This window comes from Helobdella robusta (assembly GCF_000326865.2).
Source record: "Helobdella robusta unplaced genomic scaffold HELROscaffold_16, whole genome shotgun sequence".
Lineage (NCBI taxonomy): Eukaryota > Metazoa > Annelida > Clitellata > Rhynchobdellida > Glossiphoniidae > Helobdella > Helobdella robusta.
Genome location: NW_008703893.1, coordinates 1789862 through 1814823, shown reverse-complemented (window position 1 = coordinate 1814823; position 24962 = coordinate 1789862). Strand labels below are relative to the sequence as shown.

The window sequence follows — 24962 nt, the reverse complement described above, 5'->3', positions numbered from 1 at the left end:
GAGCTGAAAAGAACGATAGTATAAACGAACGAACGAACGAACGAACAAACATACAAACAAATGTGAACACACAAACGAACAAACGAACGCAAACTATATGAAATGAACACAAGCTAACAGATGCAAGCAGGCAGTCAAACAAATGAAAATAAATACCAAAAAAAGTTAGCCGAAACATGCACACAAGCATACATACCAATACAACACGAACTCACAGACATGCAAATACCCATACAAACATACACACATACAATACACACACACACATATACTTACTACGCACACTCTTTCACCTACACACACACACACACACACACACACACACACACACACACACACACACCCATAAATAAATACATACACACACAATAACATACATACATACATTAATACATACAAAAACAATAACATACCTACAAATACAACCAAACAAACAGACAATTACAAAAACAAACACGAATGCATGAAAAAAGACGAGATTTCTAATGCGCTTTCTCACAGAAATTTTCAGTAGAATAATAACAATAACAATAATAATAAAAATAAAAACAACAACAAAACAACATCATCACCATCATCCTTTTTCTACTCATCCAGCAATTACATCGTTAACACAAATTGCCCTGTTTTCCAAGCCATAGTGTTAAACATCATTATCGTGATCCTCTCCGTTATTATTATCATGATCAACTTCGTCATCATCATCATCGTCATCATCATCTTCTTCTTAATCATCATCATCATCATGTATGTATGCAGGTATGTATGTATGTATGTATGTATTTGTGTGTGTATGTATGCATGTACGTATGTATATATATATATTTGTGTGTGTATATAAGTATATATGTTTGCACCCAATGTTATTTTTCTTTGTTTCCATTGAAAAAACGTACATCCTTGTTTACAAAACAACTGAACTTCATTCGCACATTTTCTGCGTTATAATGTAAAAACATACGTACATACTTACATACATACATGGATACATAGCACACACATGCATATATATGAAAATGCATGCATACATACACACACACACACATACACAGACACACATACATACATATATATGAAAATGTTTCAATATATTACGCATTCAAATACGCAATGTATACACATAAGACAATTTTTGCTTTTTTTATAACAATTAAAATAATCTTGTGATGATTATGATGACGATGATGGTGGAGATGAAGATGGTGAAGACGAAGATGGTGAAGACGAAGACGATGACAAAAACGATGATGAAGACGATGATGAAGACGATGATAAAGAATGAATTTTCTCTACATACGCATACGCACGCTTTTATTTACCAATTGTCGATGTTGATTCTTGTGTTTATAAGAGGCAGCATGGTATGAAATAATTGATCAGTGCTCTGGCTTGTTTCTTAAATATCAATGTTAATAAAAGAGAGGGTTTTTGAACATTTTCATGTATATTATTTCTCAACGTTTCGTATCTGTTTTGTCACTGTCGTCTTAACACTTTTCTGATACGAATAAATCAATGATGTTTCAAGATTAGATACCCAAAATTGTTTAGATAATTGTTAAATTAATATTTGATGCTTTGCTACTGCTTTCTAAGCTGTTGATTTTTTCGATAATTTTGATTTTTGGATTGAAGTTAAAATAAATCCCAATGTCTCATCACTGCCAGTGTCATCAGCATTCACCGCGGCAACCGCAACCACCATCGCCACTGCAAGAGAAACAACAACCTCAACAGCTACGACAACAGCCACTACAACAACAGCCACAACAACAGCCACAACAACCGCCACAACAACCGCCACAACAGCAGCCACAACAACAACCACAACAACAACAACAACAGCCACAACAGCCACAACAACTCAAACATCAACAGAAAGAACACGATAAACTTCAACAAGCCCACGAAGACCAATACCAAAAACACGAACAGCTTCATCGGCAACAACACCAGCAGACAAATCAGTCGGATCTGTTTCAGGATCAAAATTTGCAACAACAACAGCAGCAACAACAACAGAACCAACAACAACACCAGCAACAACAACTTCAACAGCAACAACCATCCTCACACAATAATTCAACAACTCAACTAAACTATCATCATATAATCCACGAAAATGAAATAAAATATAGTTCACCATTGCCATCTCAGCCATTTTCAACTTCAAACGTAACTACATTTGTAGAAACATTACCACAAAACACAGCAGCAGCAACAACAACCGCAACAACATTATCAACAACATCAACATCGTCAACAACATCATCAACAACAACATCATCTTCAGCATCAACAACTCCGTACCAAAGAAATATCGAAATAGTTTTTGAAAACAAAAAATTCGTTCCTCACATTATTAAACCCCCCATACCTCAAAAACAGCAACAACCACAACAACAACAACAACGCGACTTCTGCAACAACAAAAACGACAATTTAAATTTCCATAACAACAAAATAAAGGTCGTTGCCGACCTAGATGACGCAGATAACAATGACGTCAGATCCATATTTGGCAACGACGCGTCATACGTTGAAAAAATAAAATTCCTCGAATCAGAAAACAGAATTCTTTTAAAAAATTTAAATGAAATTAAAAAGGACCAATTAGGTAAAAGTAGGTCGATAAAATTAGCATATGAAAGTGAGTTATCGAGGTCTCGACGTTTATTGGATGACCTCAATAAGAACCAGGCCAAGTTGGAAGTTCAGGTGACGTCATTAGAGGAGCGTTTGTTGGAAGAGTTGGAAAAGTTGGTAGAAACTGTTTTGATGGTTTTGTGTGCTTTTCTGTAAAATATGTGATGGCAATAATTTGATGTAAAACTATTTTCTGGTTTTTTAAAGAAGATGATTGTTGAGGAAAAATTAATCCTACGAAACACTGAATGGACTGACCCTGCCACAAGACCCCACCATTTCTCTCCCTCATTTTATCATTCTATTAACATCTCCGTCATTTGTTCGTTCGTTCATTTATCAATTAATTTACTAATCCATCCATTCATTCATTCATCTGTTCGTTCTTTTATTCCATCATCACATCACTCATGTATCGCATTTATTTCTTCGTAGATATCTTTACACATTAATCTAGCGATCTATCTACCAGCACTGATATTTTTAATTAATTTGCTAACGTTTATCATTTTCGATGTTCCATCTGTTTTAATACTCATTCATTCGTTCGTTCGTTCGTTCATTCACTCGTTTTTTCGTTCGTTCGTTCATTCATTCATTCATCCATCCATCTATACATCCATTTATCCATCCATAAATCTACAAACTATCGTCTCAACAGAAATCAATTCCTTAGCCAAACACTGAGCGAGGAACGCCAAAACTTAGCAAACGCCATGAAGAGCATTTCGACGCTGGAGCGCCAATTTTTCCAACTGAGCAGACGCATGCAGACCAAAGAGGATGACATGGATGCCTTGGGAAGAGAGAAGCAGAAGCTGGAAGCTGAAGTTGTTACTCTTAGAGAGGTAGTGCTTGTCTTTTTTCTAAATGTTTGTGAGTTTGTGTGCGTGTGTGTTAGTTTTGTTTGTGTGCGTGTATGTATGTGTGTGTAGATCTGTTTTAGTCCGTTTATGTGTTTGTCTGTTTGTTTGTAAACATTAACTGGAATAATTTTCATGTGTGTGTGTGCAATTTTAATTGTGAGTATTAATGTGTTTGTTTGTGGTGTGAAATGTATGTGTATGTGTGTGTGTGTGTGTGTGTGTATGTGTGTGTGTGTGTGTGTATTTCATGCTTTAATTGGCTTTAATTTTTTTTATCTATTTTTTGTGTGTTTTGTGGCTTATTTTTGTATGTAGTCTAGGAGGCGCTCGTATTTATGTGCGCAGATACAGTGATCGTTTTTAAGTGGAGTCTGTTTTATCATCATCGTTGTCGTCATCCTTCTCCCCATCATCATCGTTAACATCATCGTTATCATCATCACCATCACTATCACCATCACTATCATCATCATCATCATCATCATCATCATCATCATCATCATCATCATCATCATCATTATAATTATCATCGTTATCATCACCGCCATCATCATCACCACCACCATCATCGTCATTTGAGATCATTCTCTTCTAAGTGTTTCGTGGCTTGGAGTTCTTCATATAGGTACATCAGATAAATTTGGAAGTAAAACTAGTTCACAGTAAAATATATAGCAAAATTTCTGACTAATTGCAGAAGTATAATTGTTAAGAGTTAACAGAGAAGCTCTTCCACTAATTCAAAGACGGTATTTGAAGTAATTATGTCTAAACTTATAACTCAAGGTTCAAGGTTTTCTAAATCAAATTAAAATGAAAAATATATAAATAAAAAAGTATTGAATAATGAAGGAAGTATTGGAAGTAGTTAAGTCTAAACTTATATCTCAAATTTTAATGGATAAATTATTAATAACTTATTATTATTAGAATTAATTAATAATAAATTAGAATGAAAAATATATATCTCGGATAAGAATGTTTTTGAATAAAAGTGGAAAAAATAGTTGAAATAACTCAACAAGTAACAATAATTGATGATTGTGTGTTTGAAAATTTAGGGCAAAAATTAAAAAACTCTACCACAAAAAAATTATTTCTACAAATACGAACATGTATGCCTGCCTTGCCAACATAACTAAGACGTGTTGTAAGAGTTGTTTCTATTCTAATAAGAGTTGTTTCTATTCCATTACACATGTAACCAAATCGAGTAACACAAAGTGTTGTTGTTTTAGTAAATAATTTTATGTGTATGCATGCACGTGTATGTATGTGTGTTTGTGTTTGCATGTATGTGTATGTGTGTGTGTTTGCGTGTATGTGTATGTGTGTGTGTACGTGTGCATGTATGTACATATTATATACATATGTATGTATAAATGTATGTAGATAACAAAACACTTAAAACGTCGATTGCTATAATAATAAAATTACAAAGAAAGAAGAAATACAAAAAAAACACAAAAAACACGAAATAAAAGAACCACAAAAAAGTGCAGTTGTTAGATAAATAAAAACATTGTTATCAGCAACTAATCTAATAATGGTTTTCAGTGTGTGTGTGTGTGTGTGTGTGTGTTTGTGTATGAGTTTGTATTTCTCTGTGTGTGTATATATATATATATATATATATATATTATGTGTGCGTGCGTGCGTGTAATGATACAATATCAAAAAAATAAGTTATTGTTATAACTTACCAAAGTTGTCACTTATTAGTTATTGATAAAAAAAAGTTATAGACAGATCATGCCATAAATAACTTTCATTCATGTGTGTGTGTGTGTGTGTGCGTGTGTTTGCGTTTTTTTCCGTGTGTGTTTGCTTTATATGTGTTTAAGAGATTTCAATAAAAGTTGTTGCTCGTGCTTGTGTGGGTATATGTTATGTTAGTTTGTGTGTGTGTCTGTGTGTGTGTGTACATGTCTGTGTGTGTGTGTACATGTCTGTGTGCGTATACATGTTTGTGTGTGTGTGTACATGTCTCTGTGTGTGTGTACATGTCTGTGTGTGTGTTTATCTTAGTGTTAGTGTCTGTAAAACGTCAGTCAGTCAAATTAGTGCGATTAAATTTTCTCTGAATAGGAGCTAGATAAGGAGAGCTTGGAACGCATTGATGCCGTTAATAGGATAAGCACCATGAAGGATGATATGGAGTTTAAACAAGCTGTGCACGATCAAGTGAGTTGATTGGTTGATTGATTGGTTGGTTAATTGATTGTTTGATTGGCTGATTGGTTGGCAGTAAGATTGTTTGATTGGCTGATTGGTTGAATGATTGATTGGTTGGTTGGTTGAATGTTTGATTGGCTGATTGGTTGGTTGATTGGATAGTTGATTGGTTGATATGCTATAAAACAATTAAATTATGAAAAACTTACCCGCAAAAATTAAGGAACTGAGAGAACTAACAAAATTAGTATGCACAGACAGCACACCAGAGAACAGAAAGTTATGGAAAGCCGAAATTGATGAATGCATGAAAGAAATAAGAGAAATGTACGGTGAAAATGGCAGCATGGCTGATGATTCCATTCACGAACTATCCTATCACGATAAGGTGAGTGTAAGAGCAAAGCTTAGAATAACAACACTATCAATTATCATTATTGAAATATAAAATTTTTCCTTATTATTCCTTTTTTTATTATTATCATTATCACCATTATCGTTATTAATATGCCATCGTATAGTTATTCCATAAATCATTTCCTTTTGCATAGACCTGAGTGTGTGTGTGTGTAGTGTGTGTGTGGTGTGTGTGTTTATTTTATTATTATTTTTATTATTTTCACTTTTCTCCATCATATGTTTTTATTTAAAATACATCTCACGCAGTTGAATGAATACCTGAGGAGCGAGAGAGTGGAACAACAACAACAACAACAGTATCAACATCTTTCTTGAAATTATTGCGAGCAAAGACGATGACGACGACGATGATGATGGTAAGGACATATGGATGAGGACGTTGATAATGGCATAGCATAATGGTACGGTGATGAAATATGAGATATGATATAAAAATTTATAACACGTGAGCAGAAACAAAAAAAATATGACGATGTGGATGTGATAATAAAGTATATTACACTGACGATTGCAATCATGACAAAGATGGTGATGAAGACGACTCTGATCCGATGCTGATGATAATGTCCTTTACTTTTGTAATGACGGTGATGTAATAATTACCACAACGAAGGTAATGATGATAATGGCCACATAATGATGCAAATGATCACAATGTAACATAACGATGATGATGATGACGATGATGATAAAGAAGATGATAGAATATACATATATATATATATATATATATATATATATATATATATATATATATATATATATATATATATATATATATAGCATTACTGAAAAGGAAGAACAATGATTTTTGTAGAAATTTTCGTAATAAAACAATGGTTTTTATTTATTAATCTTCTTATCCCAACCAAAAACTTATTTTCACAAATTTTTTTAGAACAGCTTCTCTTTTTAACTAATTTAATATTATTTCAACTGAAAATGCTGAGCCAACATTCATTTCGTCTTGTTATTCATTAAATCTTAACTCATAATCATTCATTTCGTCTAATATTTTGTTAAGACCTTACATTCGCGACAAACTTTTAATACATTCAGATGGCTGTTGATGATTTTTATTTAAATTTTACATATTAAAGGATTTTATTTTTAAAATTAACTATATAATAATAAATATAATAAAATATAGTTATTAAAACCGTAATTAATTAGACTTATGATAACAAGACTTACTATAATTAACTAAACTTTTAGTTAATTTGATACGTCATAACGAGTCAATTAAGTAGTCTCGATCTTCAACATCAAAATTGAAGTTATCCCTGCAAAGAGTGTTCGTATTTCCAATAGGTCTGTATCAAAATTGAAGTTATCCCTGCAAAGAGTGTTCGTATTTCCAATAGGTCTGTCACAGATATGTTTGTTTTTTTCTGTCATGTTTTTATTCATATTTATACTATTATTATTATTAATTATTATTATTATTATTATTAATTTTACCAGCCCGACTATTCATAAAATCTGTAACACAGGCAACATAAACAAGACCAGCACCGGAATTCTTATCATTATTAACTTTTATTTCCAGAAGATCAATCTCGTTAGCCACCATTTTTTTCCTTTTCCTGTCTTGAGTGTCCCGTACGGCCCTACCCACCAGGTCAGGCAAGATGGCGGTAAAAATGAGGAGCAGCTGCAGCAGCCAGGCGCTACATGACGTCATCATTGTCGTCAGTGATCCGTGGAGAGAGACGGTCTCCGGAAGATTGGTTCTTAGGTGGGGAGGAATAAATTATGTTAATGAGCAAATATTTATTGGTTCTCGGCTGGGGATGAATGAATTATGTTAATGAGGGTATATTTATTTCTAATGATGAACAGATGCTGTTGGATATACAAATTGGTTGATTCAATGTCTGAAGTCAGTTAACATTGATTTAATGTGAGTCGGGATATTTTCGGTGCAAGTTCATACTCTCGTAATTGTGATAAAATAAAAAAACTAGTTTTAACAGATAAATATAATAAAAATGATGATGATGGTGGTGGTGATTTTAATGATGATGATGGTGATGATGATACGTACGAGATGAAGAGAGCGACAGGCAGACTGAGCACGTAGAAACCAAAAATGGTGATGACGTAACCAGAAATTATGATGACGTCAAAGTAATATGATTCCACTATCAGCTGCGTTTGAAAACAAATAAAAAAAACTTGATTTATTAATAAATGCTTATTGTTTCATTTTCTTATTCCTCTAAGATATCACAAACATACACACGTAGCGCATATGAATACGCGCAAATCCACACACACACATCACATATGACTAGCGAAATCTTTTTGCAATCAAACCCGGTTATTATGAAAGCAGGAACAGGCGCCTTAACCATTAAGCTATATCACCCACCACGCAGTATATAAAGACAATTAAAATAATTACCAACAGTATAATTGCCACCAACCTTAATGTTTACAACCATTACACATACTATCATTGCCAGACCGCCGAAATCAAACAGCCCCAAACCCTATGGTGATGTAAAAAATGACGGTTAAAAGGATGAAGATGAATGAGAATGATGTTGATAAGGATGACGATGATGATGATGTCGCTGGTTCCAGATGCTTCTAGCAGTATCAATTTTACAATAATGTTATTATTATTTTTATTATTCTTGTTATTCTTGTTATTATTATTGTTATTATTAATCCTACTCACCCATCCGTTCGAGAACAGAGTAGTGCCTATGTTAACCGCGAAGTAGACTCCGAAATATATGACCACTGAATGCCATATGGCTGTTTTTTATTATTATTATTTTATTATGATCATTATTATTAGTAGTAGTAATAATAGTAGTAGTGGTAGTAGTGGCAGTAGTAGTGGTAGTAGTTGTAGTAACGGTGTTATTATTAGTATTATTTGTAATAGTAGTAGTAGTAGTGGTAGTAGTAGTAATAGTAGTAGTAGTAGTGGTAGTAGTAGTAGTGGCAGTAGTAGTGGTAGTAGTTGTAGTTGTAGTAACGGTGTTACTATTATCCTTATTGTTATTTGAATAATATCAAAAATCACTGAGATCATCATCGTTATCATCATCCTTATTGTCATCATCATCGTGGTCATCTTCATCATCATATCACCACCTGATATATTCCAAATTGAGAAGTTCCATTTGTTTAGCAGCTTGTTGTCTCTAATTCGTCTGCCGATGTTATTAATATTTTTGGTAATATTATTTATTTATCAGATTTGATGGACAAATGTCCGATTTTTGTCAGTAGTGACCTGGAAAAAATTCCAGATATGGAAAGTTTGATTAAATTAAATTTTGAAAGTTTAAAACGAGAAATTACCGACATATTGCGCAGCCAACAGCAAGGTGCACAACAAGGAAATTGGCGCGGTAAAAAACACCGTTAATAATATAGCGCTGAACTACGATAAAACGACATATTATAATCACCACAACAAACTGCTTTCAAACTCGAATCCCTTAGGACGAAGTAGCAAAATGCATCATTGTAGCTACGCTGACAAAGTTTCATCGAATTTATTAATATCTGGCACTAAAACATCACACTGTAATGAAGTTGAAAAAAGTATAGCGCCAAAGTTACTTGAAAAGTCAAGCGATTTAATTATTGACGTAAATAATCAAAATTTCAACCCTGGAAACCTGTGGTCAGATGCCGAGAAAACACCAGTGGATGATGGGTTTAGAGAGTACATTTCCAGAAATAAAAAAAGATCCAGACTAAACAACTCATCTGAAGATAATAATGAAATGAAATCAAGTGATACCACCGGTAACACGGGCAATGTTAACGCATCCATTCCAAAACCAATTAAAAAAATTATTGGCATCAAAGTAATCGACAACTGCAAACTTCAGGCCGAAAAGAACCTTATAAAAAAGACCGTTTTCTTGATGAGCAACGTAAAAAGATGTCACAGAAATGATGTCATAGATTTTCTTAAAACAATTGGTATAAACGTCATCTCTTGTTTTCCGGTGATAAAACGTTCTAATCAGGAAATAAGCGATCCAGTAAACAAGGATGAGGAAGAATCAACGATGTTTCGTGTATGTGTCGAAAGTTGCGATGGACCGAAGATGAAGGACCCGGAAATTATGTTAAAACACATCATTGTACGCGAATGGCGTTTCGGGAAAAACACCGACAAAAACTCCGATACAACGAACAAACATGGCTGACAAAAATTCGTTAAATACTGTTAACGATACTCGCAGCAATCTCGTAGAAAAAACCTGCAGACCATATGACGATATAAATCAAATAAATGCTTTGTATAACTCCATCAGCGACAACGGAATTAACGACAGTTTGTTTTTCAAACTAATGCATTTAAACATTAGAAGTTTAGTTCACAAATCAGAAGACTTACTCGATTATTTAAACAACTTTTCTTTTAAATATAACATTATTGGTATAAGTGAAACGTGGCTGAATGATGACAATATCAAGTTAATAAATATTACTGGTTATGATTTTGTTGGTAAAAATCGGTCTGGTAAGCACGGGGGTGGAATCGGTTTGTATATTGATAACGGTATTACGTATAAGACAAGAGACGACATCAATAGCATTAGCAGCATAGAATTATTCAGCATAGAAATAACAAACGATTGTTCCAATAAAAATGCAATAATTGTAATAACATATCGGCCTCCTACCTATGACGCAAATATGTATCTTCAACAAATCGAACAGGTACTACAAATCATAAGTCTAGAGAACAAATTAGTTTATCTGATCGGTGACATGAACATCAATTTACTTGATGCTGATTCAAATGCCAGCAAATTCCAACTTCAACAATTATTAACATCATACAACCTATCAACTTTAATAACAACCCCAACAAGAATAAGTTTAAATAAAAATTCAGTCATTGATAACATTTTCACGAGCGAACCAAATGCAGTAGATATATGTGGTACACAGGTATGTGATCTTTCGGACCACCTACCAATTTTTATAATTGTAAAAATCTAAAAAATCCGAATATTGAAAATCTAATTGAATTAAAGTCAATTAGACAATCTTGCATCAAATTTAAAAATAAACTAAAAAAACAATACTACCGCGACATCATAGAAAAGAACATAAAAGATAACAGAAGAACGTGGTCGATTATTAAGAACATTATCAGCACAAATAAAATCACCAATACCGTCACATCAAACAGTGAAATTGTTCGTTCTCCTGCGGATGCCTTAAACGATTATTTCACCGGTATAGCTATAAAACTAGGTTCATCGAAAAAGTAATGTACAAAAGGCTAAATATCTTCTTCAAAAAAAATTCCATAATTAACGATTCACAATTTGGATTTCGAGAGAAGTACTCGACTGAGCTGGCAATAATAGAATTGATCAGAAAAATAGGGATCGCAGCAGAAGACAAAAAATACATCGTAGGCACGTGCCTTGATCTCTCGAAGGCATTAGATTGCATCAACCACAACATCTTGCTGGCGAAACTAGACCATTATGGAATACGTGGTTCGCAACTGAAATGGTTCAGAAGTTAATTATCGGAGAGAAGTCAATTTGTTAGCTGGCAGGGTACATGCTCGAGCGAAAAATTAAACCAAATTGGAGTACCTCAGGGCAGTATTTTGGGTCCATTGCTATTCATTGTCTTCATCAACGATCTCCCGAAAGTTTCAACATTCTTTGATTACATTTGCTTCGCAGATGATACTAATCTATTCAGTACAGGCAAAAACATCGATGAACTCATCTTGAAGACTAATAGTGAAATTAAAAAGGTCGTCTCATGGTTTGAATGTAATATGTTGACATTGAATAGCAGAAAAACTCAAATGATTATTTTTGGCCCAGTCCAATATTTAAACTACAAGGAGCCATATAAGATCGTAATAAATAATTCGGATATTCTCGAAAGCAAAACTGTTAAATTTTTAGGAGTAATATTGGATCAAAAATTATCTTTTCAACAACATGTTTGCACAAAACTAGCAAGATCAATTGGTTTATTAAATAAAATAAAAATTTTTTTGCCTAAAAGAATTCTTAACATGCTATATAAAGCCATCTGTACTCCATATATCTCATACTGCAATACAGTCTGGTCAAGCGCCTATCCAACTACAAAAAATCCAATAAGAATAATCATGAAGAGAGCAATGCGAACAATCACACTTTCCAAAGCTCAATCCCATTCACAACCGCTATTCGCCAGGAAAAGCAATCTGACTTTCGATCAAATGAGTACATATCACGCGGCAAAATTCATCGACAAACAATTGACTGGTAAACTACCTCCTATTTTTGACGGTTATTATAAACGAACGAAGAATCAAAGGCGCATCAATTTCATCTGTTCCAACAAATCAAAAACGAAAATTTTACATCAACACATCATTTGCAGAGGACCCAGAATTTGGAATTTTTTATTAAATAAAGGATTTAATTATGACAGATCGAACATGCAGAACTTTAACCATCATTTGAAAGCATTTATTAGTTTGATTAATTAAAATCACTAGTTTTAAGAATATAAATTACATTTTTATAAAATATTTATGACATCATGTATGCTCAGTTGTATGTATGTGTGTGTGCTGACGTGTACGTAGATATTTTGATATACGTATGTGATCCTATTTTCTTCTATCTATAGCTTATATAGATAGATTCAATCAGGTATTCTATATGCAGTTTTGTATATAGACATACACATTCATATCCATCCATACACATTCGTACCCACTCATACACATTCATAGCCATCCATACACATTCATATCCATACACAATCATACCCACTCATACACATTCATATCCATCCATACACATTCATATCCATACACATTCATATCCATCCATACACATTCGTACCCACTCATACACATTTATATCCATCCATACACATTCATACCCACTCATACACATTCATATCAATCCATACACATTCATATCCATCCATACACATTCATACCCATTCATACACATTCATAGCCATCCATACACATTCATATCCATCCATACACAATCATACCCACTCATACACATTCATATCCATCCATACACATTCATATCCATACACATTCATATCCATCCATACACATTCGTACCCACTCATACACATTTATATCCATCCATACACATTCATACCCACTCATACACATTCATATCAATCCATACACATTCATATCCATACACATTCATACCCACTCATACACATTCATATCCATCCATACACATTCATACCCACTAATACACATTCATATCCATCCATACACATTCATACCCACTCATACACTTTCATATCAATCCATACACAATCATACCCACTCATACTCTTTCATACCCACTCATACACATTCATATCAATCCATACACATTCATACCCACTAATACCCATTCATATCCATTCATACACATTCATTCCAGTCTGTCGCCTTTTTTAAATATTGGTAGAATATTATTATTAATGATATTATTATTACTATTATTAATAAACTTTTCGGAAATCACGTGACTTCGTTCATATTTTTATAAATAGTAACAAAACGTACGTGTATAAAAATGGCGATGACATCAGGATCGAACTGGGTAGGTGCCGTTCGAATATGGCGAATAAAATTATGGGTAGAGCGGTGAATGTTGTGTTGTAAAACATCAGGTAGAAACTGCTGAAGACCGTCTGTTTTGGATTTGCATATTTGTAATTATAGTTAATCACAATAATAATAATAATTATTATCATTAATTTTTATTGAGTTATTGTTATTATTCTTATTGATAATTATTAAATTATAGTGATCGATTTGAAAATTAATTTAGTTAGATTTTGGTAAATTTTTTTATTTTTATGTAGTCAATGAATTTTTCGCTATATCACCCATTCATTTATCTTATTATTTAAATGGTCAGTCATTCCTTCACTTATTCATTCATTCATTCATTCATTCAGTCAGTCAGCCAGCCATCCATCCAACCATTCATTTACCCATCCATCCATCTAGTAATTCATTCATGCGTTCGTTCATTTGATCAGTCATTTTTTCATACATATAGTCAGTCATTTCTTAATCGAACAAAAATGCCATTGAATTCTAAGAGACCTGTGCAGAAAAGGCAGAAAATATCGTGTAGAAGATTTGCACTCCCGTCATAGCAACATTCTACGATCATATTATTAAATAATATTAATTATTGTTAATTATTATTAAAAAGTATTATTAAATATTAAAAGAACTCATGAGCTATAAACTGTATAAAAAATGGCGAACCAAATCTTTAAACCATACTTAACATGTAAACAAACGGCCTTACTTTGTAGAATGAGTACAAGACAAGATAGGCCAGTCTACAGTAGAAGTAGTGTCCGTGTACTAGGAGTAACTATTAATGTGTGCGTGTGTGTGCGCGTGTGTGTGTGTGTTTGTTGTGTGTGTTTGTGTGTATTAGCATGAGTACCTTTTTTAAAAATTTGAATTTTCCAATGGCGTAATCACTTGATCTGGCAGCCTGCCTTCCTTCCTTGCCCATTATCCCTTTCGAAGACAAACAATGAGATGAGATGATCAGCTCGTCAAGATAGTTCGATGTAATCACTCATTCATTCATCCAACCATTTACTAATTTATCCATTCATTCATTCATTCATTCATTCATTCATTCATTCATTCATTCATTCATTCATTCATTCATTCATTCATTCATTCATTCATTCATTCATTCATTCATTCATTCATTCATTCATTCATTCATTCATTCATTCATTCATTCATTCATTCATTCATTCATTCATTCATTCATTCATTCATTCATTCATTCATTCGTTCGTTCGTTCATTCATTCATTCATTCATTCATTCATTCATTCATTCATTCGTTCGTTCGTTCATTCATTCATTCTTTCATTCATTCTTACCTACCTACCTATCCCGACATGGGCCTCTCGAATCATGTTGACATCGTTGGCACCGTCCCCCACAGCTGCAGTCGTTGGGCTGTTTGCTGTGCATTTTATCAGCTTTACCACCTTTCAATTTTCAGTTGATCACTTCTATTAATTACAATCATAATTATAATAAAATATTATATTAGTAATATTAAAAAGAATTATATCTGTTTAATGATATAGTATAAAAATATGCGGTGATAAATGAATTTTTTAAAAATCAAAAATCTGAAATCTAAAGACGAACGAAGGCTTTTTGCATGGGTGACATCCTGCAACATAGAACGGCCTCACACATCTGCGAGACAGTTGTTAACAAATTCTGGATTTCATCGTCTTCCAGACAGAATGATAATCTCTTTCCGTCAATTATCAACGCGTGTTTAGAGTTTCGTTGTGAGTTTCGTTGGTCCAGTCTACAATTGCATCGCAAGAGTTAATTGTATAGTAGTTAGTGAAATTTTTATTCATTAGTATCAATGCAGTTTTGTCTGTATGTTGTTGAGTCACTATTAAAATTTCATCATTCGCCGTATCTTTTCGGTATCATCATCACTACATTATCATTATTACATTATCATTAATACCATTTTCATCATCAGTAAGGACAAAACCTTTTTTCTAGCTCTTAATTTTATAGTCATTTATAAATTCAATGTCTCTTTTACAACTTACTAGTTATTATCATCCAGTAACCAGCTTCATCATCGTTTTAATCGCATATTTTATCATGATGGTAATCAAAATATCATCAATAATAACAGTTAATATTACTATTAATATAATTATGATTTGTATTAATTTCCAACATTTCTTTGAACGCCATGAGACTCTCATGACAGCTGTCTCTATTCATCTGTCTGGTCAGTTGAAGGTTTATCATATCTTTGGTCAGGTGACCACACGAGTAACTCACATTAATCGCCGCTTCTTCTTTATCGCCCGTTAGCACCCAGACCTAATATGAAAAATTGATAATTATGTCTATAATTATAATAATTTGTTATAATAATTTATTTTTATAGCGCTTTAGACAAATAATCAGAAACGTCTGAAAACAACAATTTATCACATACCAATTTCATCACTATCATCATCTTTATCATCACATCATCATCACCACCATATCAACATCATCAACAACACAATCATCGTCGTCATCATCGTCGTCGTCATCATCATTACTTTGATTCCCGCCTCTCTCAGCGCTTCAATAGTAGCGGCTACATCCTCTTGTAGCTGATCCTCGATGGCTGTCGCTGCGACTACAAACATATCTCGCTCTATTGAGTCGTAAGCTTCATTCAACTGGCGTTGGTTAGTTTCATTGTTATTATTGATTAATTATAATTAACTAAATATTTTTTAACAATAAATAAATAAATAACTATAGGTGTGACTAATTTATTTGTAATAATGATATTAATTAATTAATTATAGATATAATTAAACTACTTTATCTTCTCGGTTGACAAGTGATTCTTTAGCTTCATTCAACAGAACATTGAATCTTTGGAACTCCTCAAAAGATAAACTTCTGTAGGCTACAACCAACGTTCGATATCCATCCTAAAAATTATAGGGTTAAAAAATTTCTAGTAGTTTTTATTTTACAATTTTTTCTAAATTAACTCTCCAAAACAGCAACAGCGTACAGCGTAGAGCACGTAAATATAGCTAAGCCTCAGACTCTTAAAAGCTGTGAGAAACTGATATGCTTTAACTAGTACATCATATTGACACCAGCTCAAATAGATATTTCAGTTATTGGCAACTTTATATTTAATTATTTTTTGAGGATTGTATGTTACACAGATCTATCACACCTCGGCAAATCTTTCAACTTGCTTCTCGACTCCGTCAATGAGTTGGGTTGGTTGACCACTGGCTAAACCTTCGAGCACTGTTGATTCGGCTCCCTTGCAAATGACCAAGAATCGATTTCTTTCTGAATCAGTTTTCTTTGTATTATTTTTGAAACCTTCTTTTTTGTTTTTTTGAATGTTGTTGTTGTTGGTGGTGGTAAGAGTAGAATTTTCACTATCAACGTCATCATCTTTGATGGTTTCATTATTAATTTTGGCATCATTATCAGCGTTGTAACCATCATCATCGTCGTCGTCGTCATCATTGTTAGTCAGTTCTTCGACAATAACGCTCATCTTTTTTCTGACCGAGTCAAACTCCAGAATGTGATGCAGCTTGAATTGTTTTTTAAACTTTCTTGACGACGTTTTCGCGGTTCCAGTTGTCCGAACTTTTTCGCCTTGTACTTGTGTCATGTTTATCTCATTTGTATTTGTCATACGTTCATCGGAAACATTGGTGTTGTTGTTAATGTTGTTGCTGGTGCTGTTGTTGTTAATATTGTTGTCGATATTATTGTCGTTGTTGTTGATGTTAATGTTGTTGTTGATGTTAATGCTGTTGCTACTGTTATTATTGTTGTTGATGTTGTCGTCGTTGTTGATGTTATCGTTGTTGTTGATGTTAATGTTGTTGCTGAAGTTGTTGTAGGCGATTATAATCACGTCGTTCTCGAGTCCTTCGAACACTACACCAAATCTGTTGAGAAAATACGGGCAAAACGCTCACTCACATCATTATATGTTACATGTTAAGGGTCACCACGACCAACCCTGTACACATTGAAAACGTCATCAATATTTTGAAAAAAGAGTGCATACCAATGAAAGAATTAGCGCAAATTTTTGAAAAAAAATCTACTCGCTATTATCTAAAATGAATAAGTTAAACTGTTGCAATCGATAATTATTGTTATTTTTGTTATTATTATTATTATTATCGTCGTTGTCGTCATAATAATAATAATATTTTGGCAAAACTTTAACAAAATATGTTATCCAAGAAACCTGGCACAAGCTTCTACGAGTGCTTTTTCATCTGGAGAGGCAGACTGATACAATAATTTTTTATGTTGCTGCTGCTTCTGTTGCTTCTGTTGTGGTAGTGGTGGTGGTCTGTGTTGCTGTTGATGTAACTTATCAATTCTGACGGTGTGGCATAGAGCCAGGCATGTCAATGCAAATTCTAATTCATTTGTTTTGCCACTACCTTCATCACCAAAGTTTTCACCACGAATATCAACATCATTAACTTCATACAACTTTCCGTCAATTTCTTCGTAGACTCGGTCGTGAACAAATAATTTTCTGAACACCATGTTGTTCTGTGTTAATGTTCCGGTCTTATCAGCAAACAAATATTGGACCTTTAAAAGTTTAGTTTTTTTTTGTGTTTTTAATCAGAAGATTCATTCTATTTGCAATTTTCGTTATTTTTCAGGTTTCATTGTAGCATGGTTTGCATAAAAAGTTGCAAATGCGTAAACTATCATAAAAACATCGAAAACCGAGAAATAACAAAATTAACAATAAAACTATTTATACAGAGGTCAATAGTTAACCTGTCCCAATTCTTCTAAGAGGTCAGACGTGTTGGCCTTCGCGCGCTCGCCAATTTCATCGTCGTACATGTCCAAATCCCACTCAAAAAATATGGAACTAAAAAATTTCTGCAACTCTAGAAGAATTTCGATTATATGAAATTGTTGTTACTGTTGTTGTTTGTTGTTGTTTATAATACTGTTAACAACATGGTTGTGGGCATGCGGTCCGCGAAGCTATTTTATGCGGCCCGCGAGGCCATTGTTCGCCAAAAAAATAGTTCTCGATGCGGCCCTCACAGCAAAAAGTTTGCCCACCCCTGCTGTAAATTATAATTATTTTAAATTTTTTAAATATTCTTGCGTTACTGAGGGTTGCTGACCAATCGGTAAATATACCAATGCATACGTAAATGCTTTTATTAACGTTTGAAAAATTAGTATCCAATAAAATTCGTCACGTAAACAAGGTATAACTAAATCTGTATTACAAAATATTTATTTATTTAAATCAATAAAATCAAAATTTGAATGTTTAATTAACAAACAATGAGATAATTAATTAGAATAGTTTTTGAATAATAATTAAAACTAGTGATATTTATTATTTATCATCATTCATTTTAAATAAAGGAAGAGCAAACGAACCGATGGTAGCATACATGGATATGGGGATGATGTAGTTGAATAAGACCATGAACAGGAAAAATTCTTTGACGAAGAGAGAGAACTGAATGTGATGATGATAAGGACAAGGAAGAAATAAAAAAACAGAAAAAGAACAAAAGAGAGAGAGAAAGAGAGAGAGAAAGAGAGAGGGAGAGAGGGAGACATAGAGTAAATAAAATAACCTACAAATGTATAGTTCTTATTTTAAAAAAAATGAAATAAATAGATACAAATGAAATAATTACAAACATTCACTGATGGAACTTCCAGCAAGAACCACGAGCCAGTGAATCTCGACTCATTAACTTCGTAGAATATGTAGGCGAATAATTCCCATAGTACAGAGATTATCAGGAGGACGACGAAGTAAAATATCAAAAAATCATTCAACCTCCTGTGTTGTTGAGTGTGTTTGTGTGTGTTTGTGTGTGTGTTAATATTTTCAAGACCGGATTTATAAGTGTGGAAACCCTAGAGCAACGAAAAATTGGAGACTCACCAATTATTTAGGGAGGCCCTTAATTTTGGGGAAAATTGTTTTTTGAAAAAGTTGGTTACATTTTTAATACTAGCCCCAAATTCATTTTGAGCAATTCCTTATTAAAAACAGTAAGGTGGGACACTTTTGTGGGGCCCCTGGCAGAGGCCCTGTCGGCTCTGCTTCAAAACCGGGCCTTGCATATTTTTATATTATTTTACAATTTTTTATAGTTAATTATAATTAATCAAATTTTAAAAAATCGGCGATGACCTTTCGATCTTGGAGTACTTGTGGTTGTGATGCATCGTGTTTAGCGAGATTTTTGTCTCCAGACCGGTGTAGACTGCGCAGCCTATGATGAATAATATTGATTATTCCTATCTCAATTACAACAATACTGATAATTATTATAATTTCAGTTACATTAATAATTATTATTATTCTATATTCTATAATTATGATTTCTATAAACATATTTAGCCATAATATAATGTTTGCATCCTTAGTATTTCTTCAATTTTATTTCCAAATGTTTGAATCAAAAACTGTCATCATTATTATAATTAATTTTATTATTATTGTATTAGTAATACATACAAAAAATAATAATAAAAAGTGCAAAACCTATGATATATTCGGTATTTTTTAAAGTCGTTCCTCTCAAGAGTAAATTAGATGAAGCCAGGCTGCAAGAAACAGTCTTTTTATCATCGGCATTATTTAAGAAATTGTTATTGTAATTGTTGTTTTTGTTGTTGTTGTTGTAGCTGATGTTGTTGTTGTTGTTATTTCTATCATCATCAATACTGTTACTACTCTGATTGAATTTGTTGTTGTCACGCTTCAAAACAGAATTTTCCGACGATGAATACGATTGTTGGAAAGATGATAACGACGACGACGATGACGTTGCAGCAGTAGCAGCTGCTGCAATAGCGTCATCAACAGAGTCACGTGCTTCCATTTCAACGATTATCTTGCCAACAAATTTGTACAGATTCTTCGTTGGCTGTTCACATTCGATGACTGCTCTTAACTTGCTGATGTTGTCAGGGGTGTTGTAACGCGCTGTCTCTTTCGGGCTCATGTACATCTGAGGACACCGTCATCAGTAATTATAACAAGAATAATAACTAAAATTATAACAATAATAATAATAGTAATATTAATAATAATAATACTACTATCTATACTAATAATATTACTGTTAAAACTACCACTACCTCTATCACCTCTACTACAGAATTACTTTAACAATTGCTACATCAACAGCTGCTACTACTACAGCCGTATTTATTATTAATATTATTATTGTAATCATTATAAGTAAATGCCTTTAAATTAGTTTCTCCGTCCAGGTTCATAGTAGTCAGATGGCAGCCCCCATCCTCCTCAGATGATGACAACATGACTAGATCACATGGTACGTCTTTATCACACGTTACCCGCACTATATCACCTACCTTCGATGATGATGATGATGATGATGATGAAGAAGATGATGATGATGAAGAAGATGAAGAGAGTGATGATGATGATGATGAAGAAGAAGATGAAGATGATGATGGTGATGAAGATGAGTGATGTTGATGATGATGTACTTTTTTGCAAACTCACCTTTATGTTCTTTGCTTTAACGTCAATCAATTGACCCGATTTTATCACATGACAATTCTTGTTGTTGACTTCACCGTCGGCACGGTGACGCAAAAAATCTTCGTAGCCCTTTAATAATTTTAAATTTTAACAAAAAGCAAGTCACATCATAGCAACGACATTAACACAGCAACAACACAACAACAACGACTACAGCAGCCACAAAAGCAGTTGAAACAGCCGCAAAAACAGCCACAACGGCCTCAAAAACAACTACAACAGTAACCACAATCACAAAAAACAACTATGCAAACAAATACAACAGTCACAAAAACAACTACAACAGCTACAAAGATAGCCACAGCAGCCACATGAAAACTACAGCAGCCACAAAGACATCCACAACAGCCATAAAAACGATCAAAACAACCTGTTTAACGACAGTCAATCCAACGACGAAAATCAATGGCGCTAGTGTCGCCCAACCGCTTACCGAAGTATCAACAAAAAACTATAATAATAATAATCATATTTTATTATTATTATTATTATTTTATTATTATTATTATTAGCAAAAGTAATATAACTAACGCTTATCAGAGCCACGATCAAGAAGTATATATTGGCCAGTCTGTGAAACTGCTCAAACAAGATCTTTGGAATGAAGTTCAGTAAGGTGTACTGTGTGTGTGAGTGCGTGTGTGTGATTGTGTGTGTTTTTATTTGTGTTTCATTCATTCATTCGTTCGTTCGTTCATTCATTCATTCATTCATTCATTCACTCACTCACTCACTCATTCATTCATTCATTCATTCATTCATTCACTCAGTACTTGTGATGACGTAATACGGTTTGAGGCATATTTTCTATGTTGGTTTTTTTGCTGCTGCTGCTGATCCGACTGACCGATGTGTATCACTCTTATACTGTCCGGTTTGTTGTTTCCACCGTCAGGCTGATGAACCTGACAAACCAAGATTTAAGTCCAGACAAAATCATTTTTTGGAAAATTTAAAAAATGAAATATGCAACGATCTAGCGTTCATAAAAATAAAAATAATTCTCAATAAGATAAAAAAATGACATAACAAGATAAAAACCGAAAAAACAGCAAAAAGTTTGGGACGACGACCATGATGATTGCTAGTGATGATGAAATGCAATGATGATGACGATGATAAAGATGAGGATAACAATGATGATGCTGATAACGATGACTCTAGATGATTCAAATTTACTTACAGACATTCTTCTAAAACAGTCTGCTCACTTTCCTATTGCTTTATTTTTACTTGGATTAGAAAAATTTTGATTTTAAAAATTACAAAATATATTTATTATAACAACGTTCTCTGTTGAAAAAGTAATGAATTTGAAAAAACTTTTTGCCAAGAACACTGATTTTTGTTTTCTATGTGTCAAATTATGTTAAACTGTCCATGGGTGTCATGGCCTTATTATTCAATTATACTATATATCATATATATCAGATAAAATATACACGTGGATTGTCTGTGTGTGTGTGTTTGTTTGTTTGTATGCATGTGTGTATGTATCCTTGTATGTGTTAATATGTATGTATATATGTAATATGTATATATATATATGTACCTTATCGTCGTACTTGTGTAAATTTGTTTAATATTTTATAGTGATCTTATATAACAGATTCAAGGATTTGTACAATAAGTATGCAAACAAAACGTACCTGTTTACGCCTTAAAGTGTGTGTGTTTGTGTGTATGTTTGTGTGTGTGTGTATGTGTGTGTGTGTGTGTGTGTGTGTGTGTGTGTGTGTGTGTGTGTGTGTGTGTGTGTGTGTGTGTGTGTGTGTGTGTGTGTGTACCACTCCTTGTTATCTTAGTGTGTGTGTGTGTGTGTACCACTCCTTGTTATCTTATCATTAGGTGAATACTTGAAGATTATCAACAACTCAATTGGTTGACGATCTCGAAAACCATGCGCATGAACTTTATGTAGCCTGACACACAAACAAACATAAAAACATACACAAATATAAAATACAATACAATATATAATACAATACAATACAATATACAATACAATTCAATATACAATACAATATACAATCATCTATACAATCAAACAAACATAAGAACAAACAAAATTGTTGGAGATTTTGTTATGTCAATGAAAATTTAATTATTTATTTTTAAATTTAAACATTAAACATTAAAATTGTTCAGTAAATTTTCACCAATTCATATAACATTAAGAACAACAACCAAGTGAATCAATATCAACGTATTATTTATTTATCCCCATCATTGCTTAACTTGCCGGTTGATCGCGGTCAGCAATTCGGATGGGTGACCCTAAGATTATAAAATTACATTCATTCTATAGAGGGCTTTAGAAATAGATAATTTGGTGAAATTTTAAAATTTTGCCCGTGAACTTTTGTTGGACATGAATTTTTAAACCTTGATCGATTTGAACGATCTCAAAATCTTCACCTCACCATTTCAAGCTTTCCATAATTAAACATTATTTTTTACCAAAAAAGTCATTCCAATTCTGATCAGTAGCTTTCGAGATGTAAGCTTCCGAAGTTTCCAAACCCTGACTCACACACAATTCTTCTCAATCGTTTAGTTTTTATTTTCCACGTAATGACAAAATGTAGACTAATTCACACGGAATGAAACAAAAAAATTTTTATTCAGAAACTCTCCTTGTTAAAAGGATGAAAAAATAAACATAAACGGCGCTAAAATGTAATTGCATTTCACTTTACGATAATGATAACGATAATTAATAATAAAATTGATAATAATCAATAATAATATTAGTAATAATAAATAATAAAAATAATAATAACGAGAAATAAATAATTGCAAATCGCACATTCACGACGTTTGTTAGCATGCTTGCAGTTTTAATTACTGTCAGAACGATGGTTTTATTGCCTACACTTGGGTTTACATTTAAATACTTTTTTAGTATTTCAATAGTGACGAGAATTTTGAGCGTGTGAATTCTGAGGACTTTCTTAATGATGGCGTTTTGTTGTCGTTGTTGTTGTTTGTTGTTGTTTGTTGTTATTGTTGTTGTTGTTGATGTGTCGTTATTGTTGATTTGTCGTTATTGGGTTGCTTTGTGTTGTGGTTTACCTGCTTGAATACATGCAAACCAACGGATCGAAATGGAACGAAACGAAAATTTATTTAGTCTCTGAAAAGAAAATTACAATAAAATGCAATCCAAAGACAAGGGTGACAATGGTGAAACCTGAATGAAGCTTATCTAGCATTGCCAGCTTAATTAATTAAACATAAATTTACTAAATTTGATTTTTTTAAAAGAGTGCGTACATACCTACATTTATACATACATAAACACACACACACACACACACACACACACACAAACAAACTAACGTATACACGCATCATGTAACATCAACATAATATCTAACGAATCAAGTAAGATTCAAGAGTGTAGCTATGTGACACTAACGCAATCAAATTAATTGCCCGGAAATCGATTGGAAAAAACAACAATAACGGATGTATATTCGTTTGTTTGCTTGTGTATAGGTTTGTATGTGTATGTGTGTATGTGTGTATGTATGTATCTATGCATCTATGTATGTATGTATATATATGTGTGTAGGTTATATTTGTCTTTTTATGTGTATTTTATAAGTAGAAATCATGTGTGTTTAACACCACACAAACACATACATTCACACACGTACGCACGCTCGCACACACACGCACACACACATATGTATGTACGTTAGTTAGATTGT

At 33.1% G+C, this 24962-nt stretch overlaps 2 protein-coding genes across 2 annotated transcripts; one reads left to right on the top strand and one right to left on the bottom strand.

Moving 5' to 3' along the window:
* Positions 1–1650: 1650 nt before the first annotated feature.
* HELRODRAFT_169725 (hypothetical protein) lies at positions 1651–6422 on the top strand (the record flags this gene model as incomplete). Its single annotated transcript, XM_009015545.1, has 4 exons — positions 1651–2759; positions 3308–3494; positions 5911–6075; positions 6354–6422. The coding sequence occupies 4 exons, from the start codon at positions 1651–1653 to the stop codon at positions 6420–6422; spliced, it is 1530 nt and encodes a 509-aa protein (XP_009013793.1).
* A 2117-nt stretch (positions 6423–8539) lies between these two features.
* Positions 8540–22435, bottom strand: HELRODRAFT_190840 (hypothetical protein; the record flags this gene model as incomplete). The annotated part of the gene is made up of 24 exons (XM_009015544.1): positions 8540–8603; positions 8794–8873; positions 9219–9277; positions 13645–13772; positions 14194–14253; positions 14405–14473; positions 14549–14625; positions 15009–15115; positions 15282–15450; positions 15844–15992; positions 16220–16342; positions 16490–16603; positions 16861–17599; positions 17908–18266; positions 18462–18577; positions 19089–19170; positions 19359–19503; positions 19861–19942; positions 20215–20683; positions 21208–21315; positions 21617–21697; positions 21778–21867; positions 22020–22151; positions 22430–22435. The coding sequence occupies 18 exons, from the start codon at positions 22433–22435 to the stop codon at positions 14583–14585; spliced, it is 3114 nt and encodes a 1037-aa protein (XP_009013792.1). The 3' UTR covers positions 8540–8603; positions 8794–8873; positions 9219–9277; positions 13645–13772; positions 14194–14253; positions 14405–14473; positions 14549–14582.
* Between the last annotated feature and the right edge of the window lie 2527 nt (positions 22436–24962).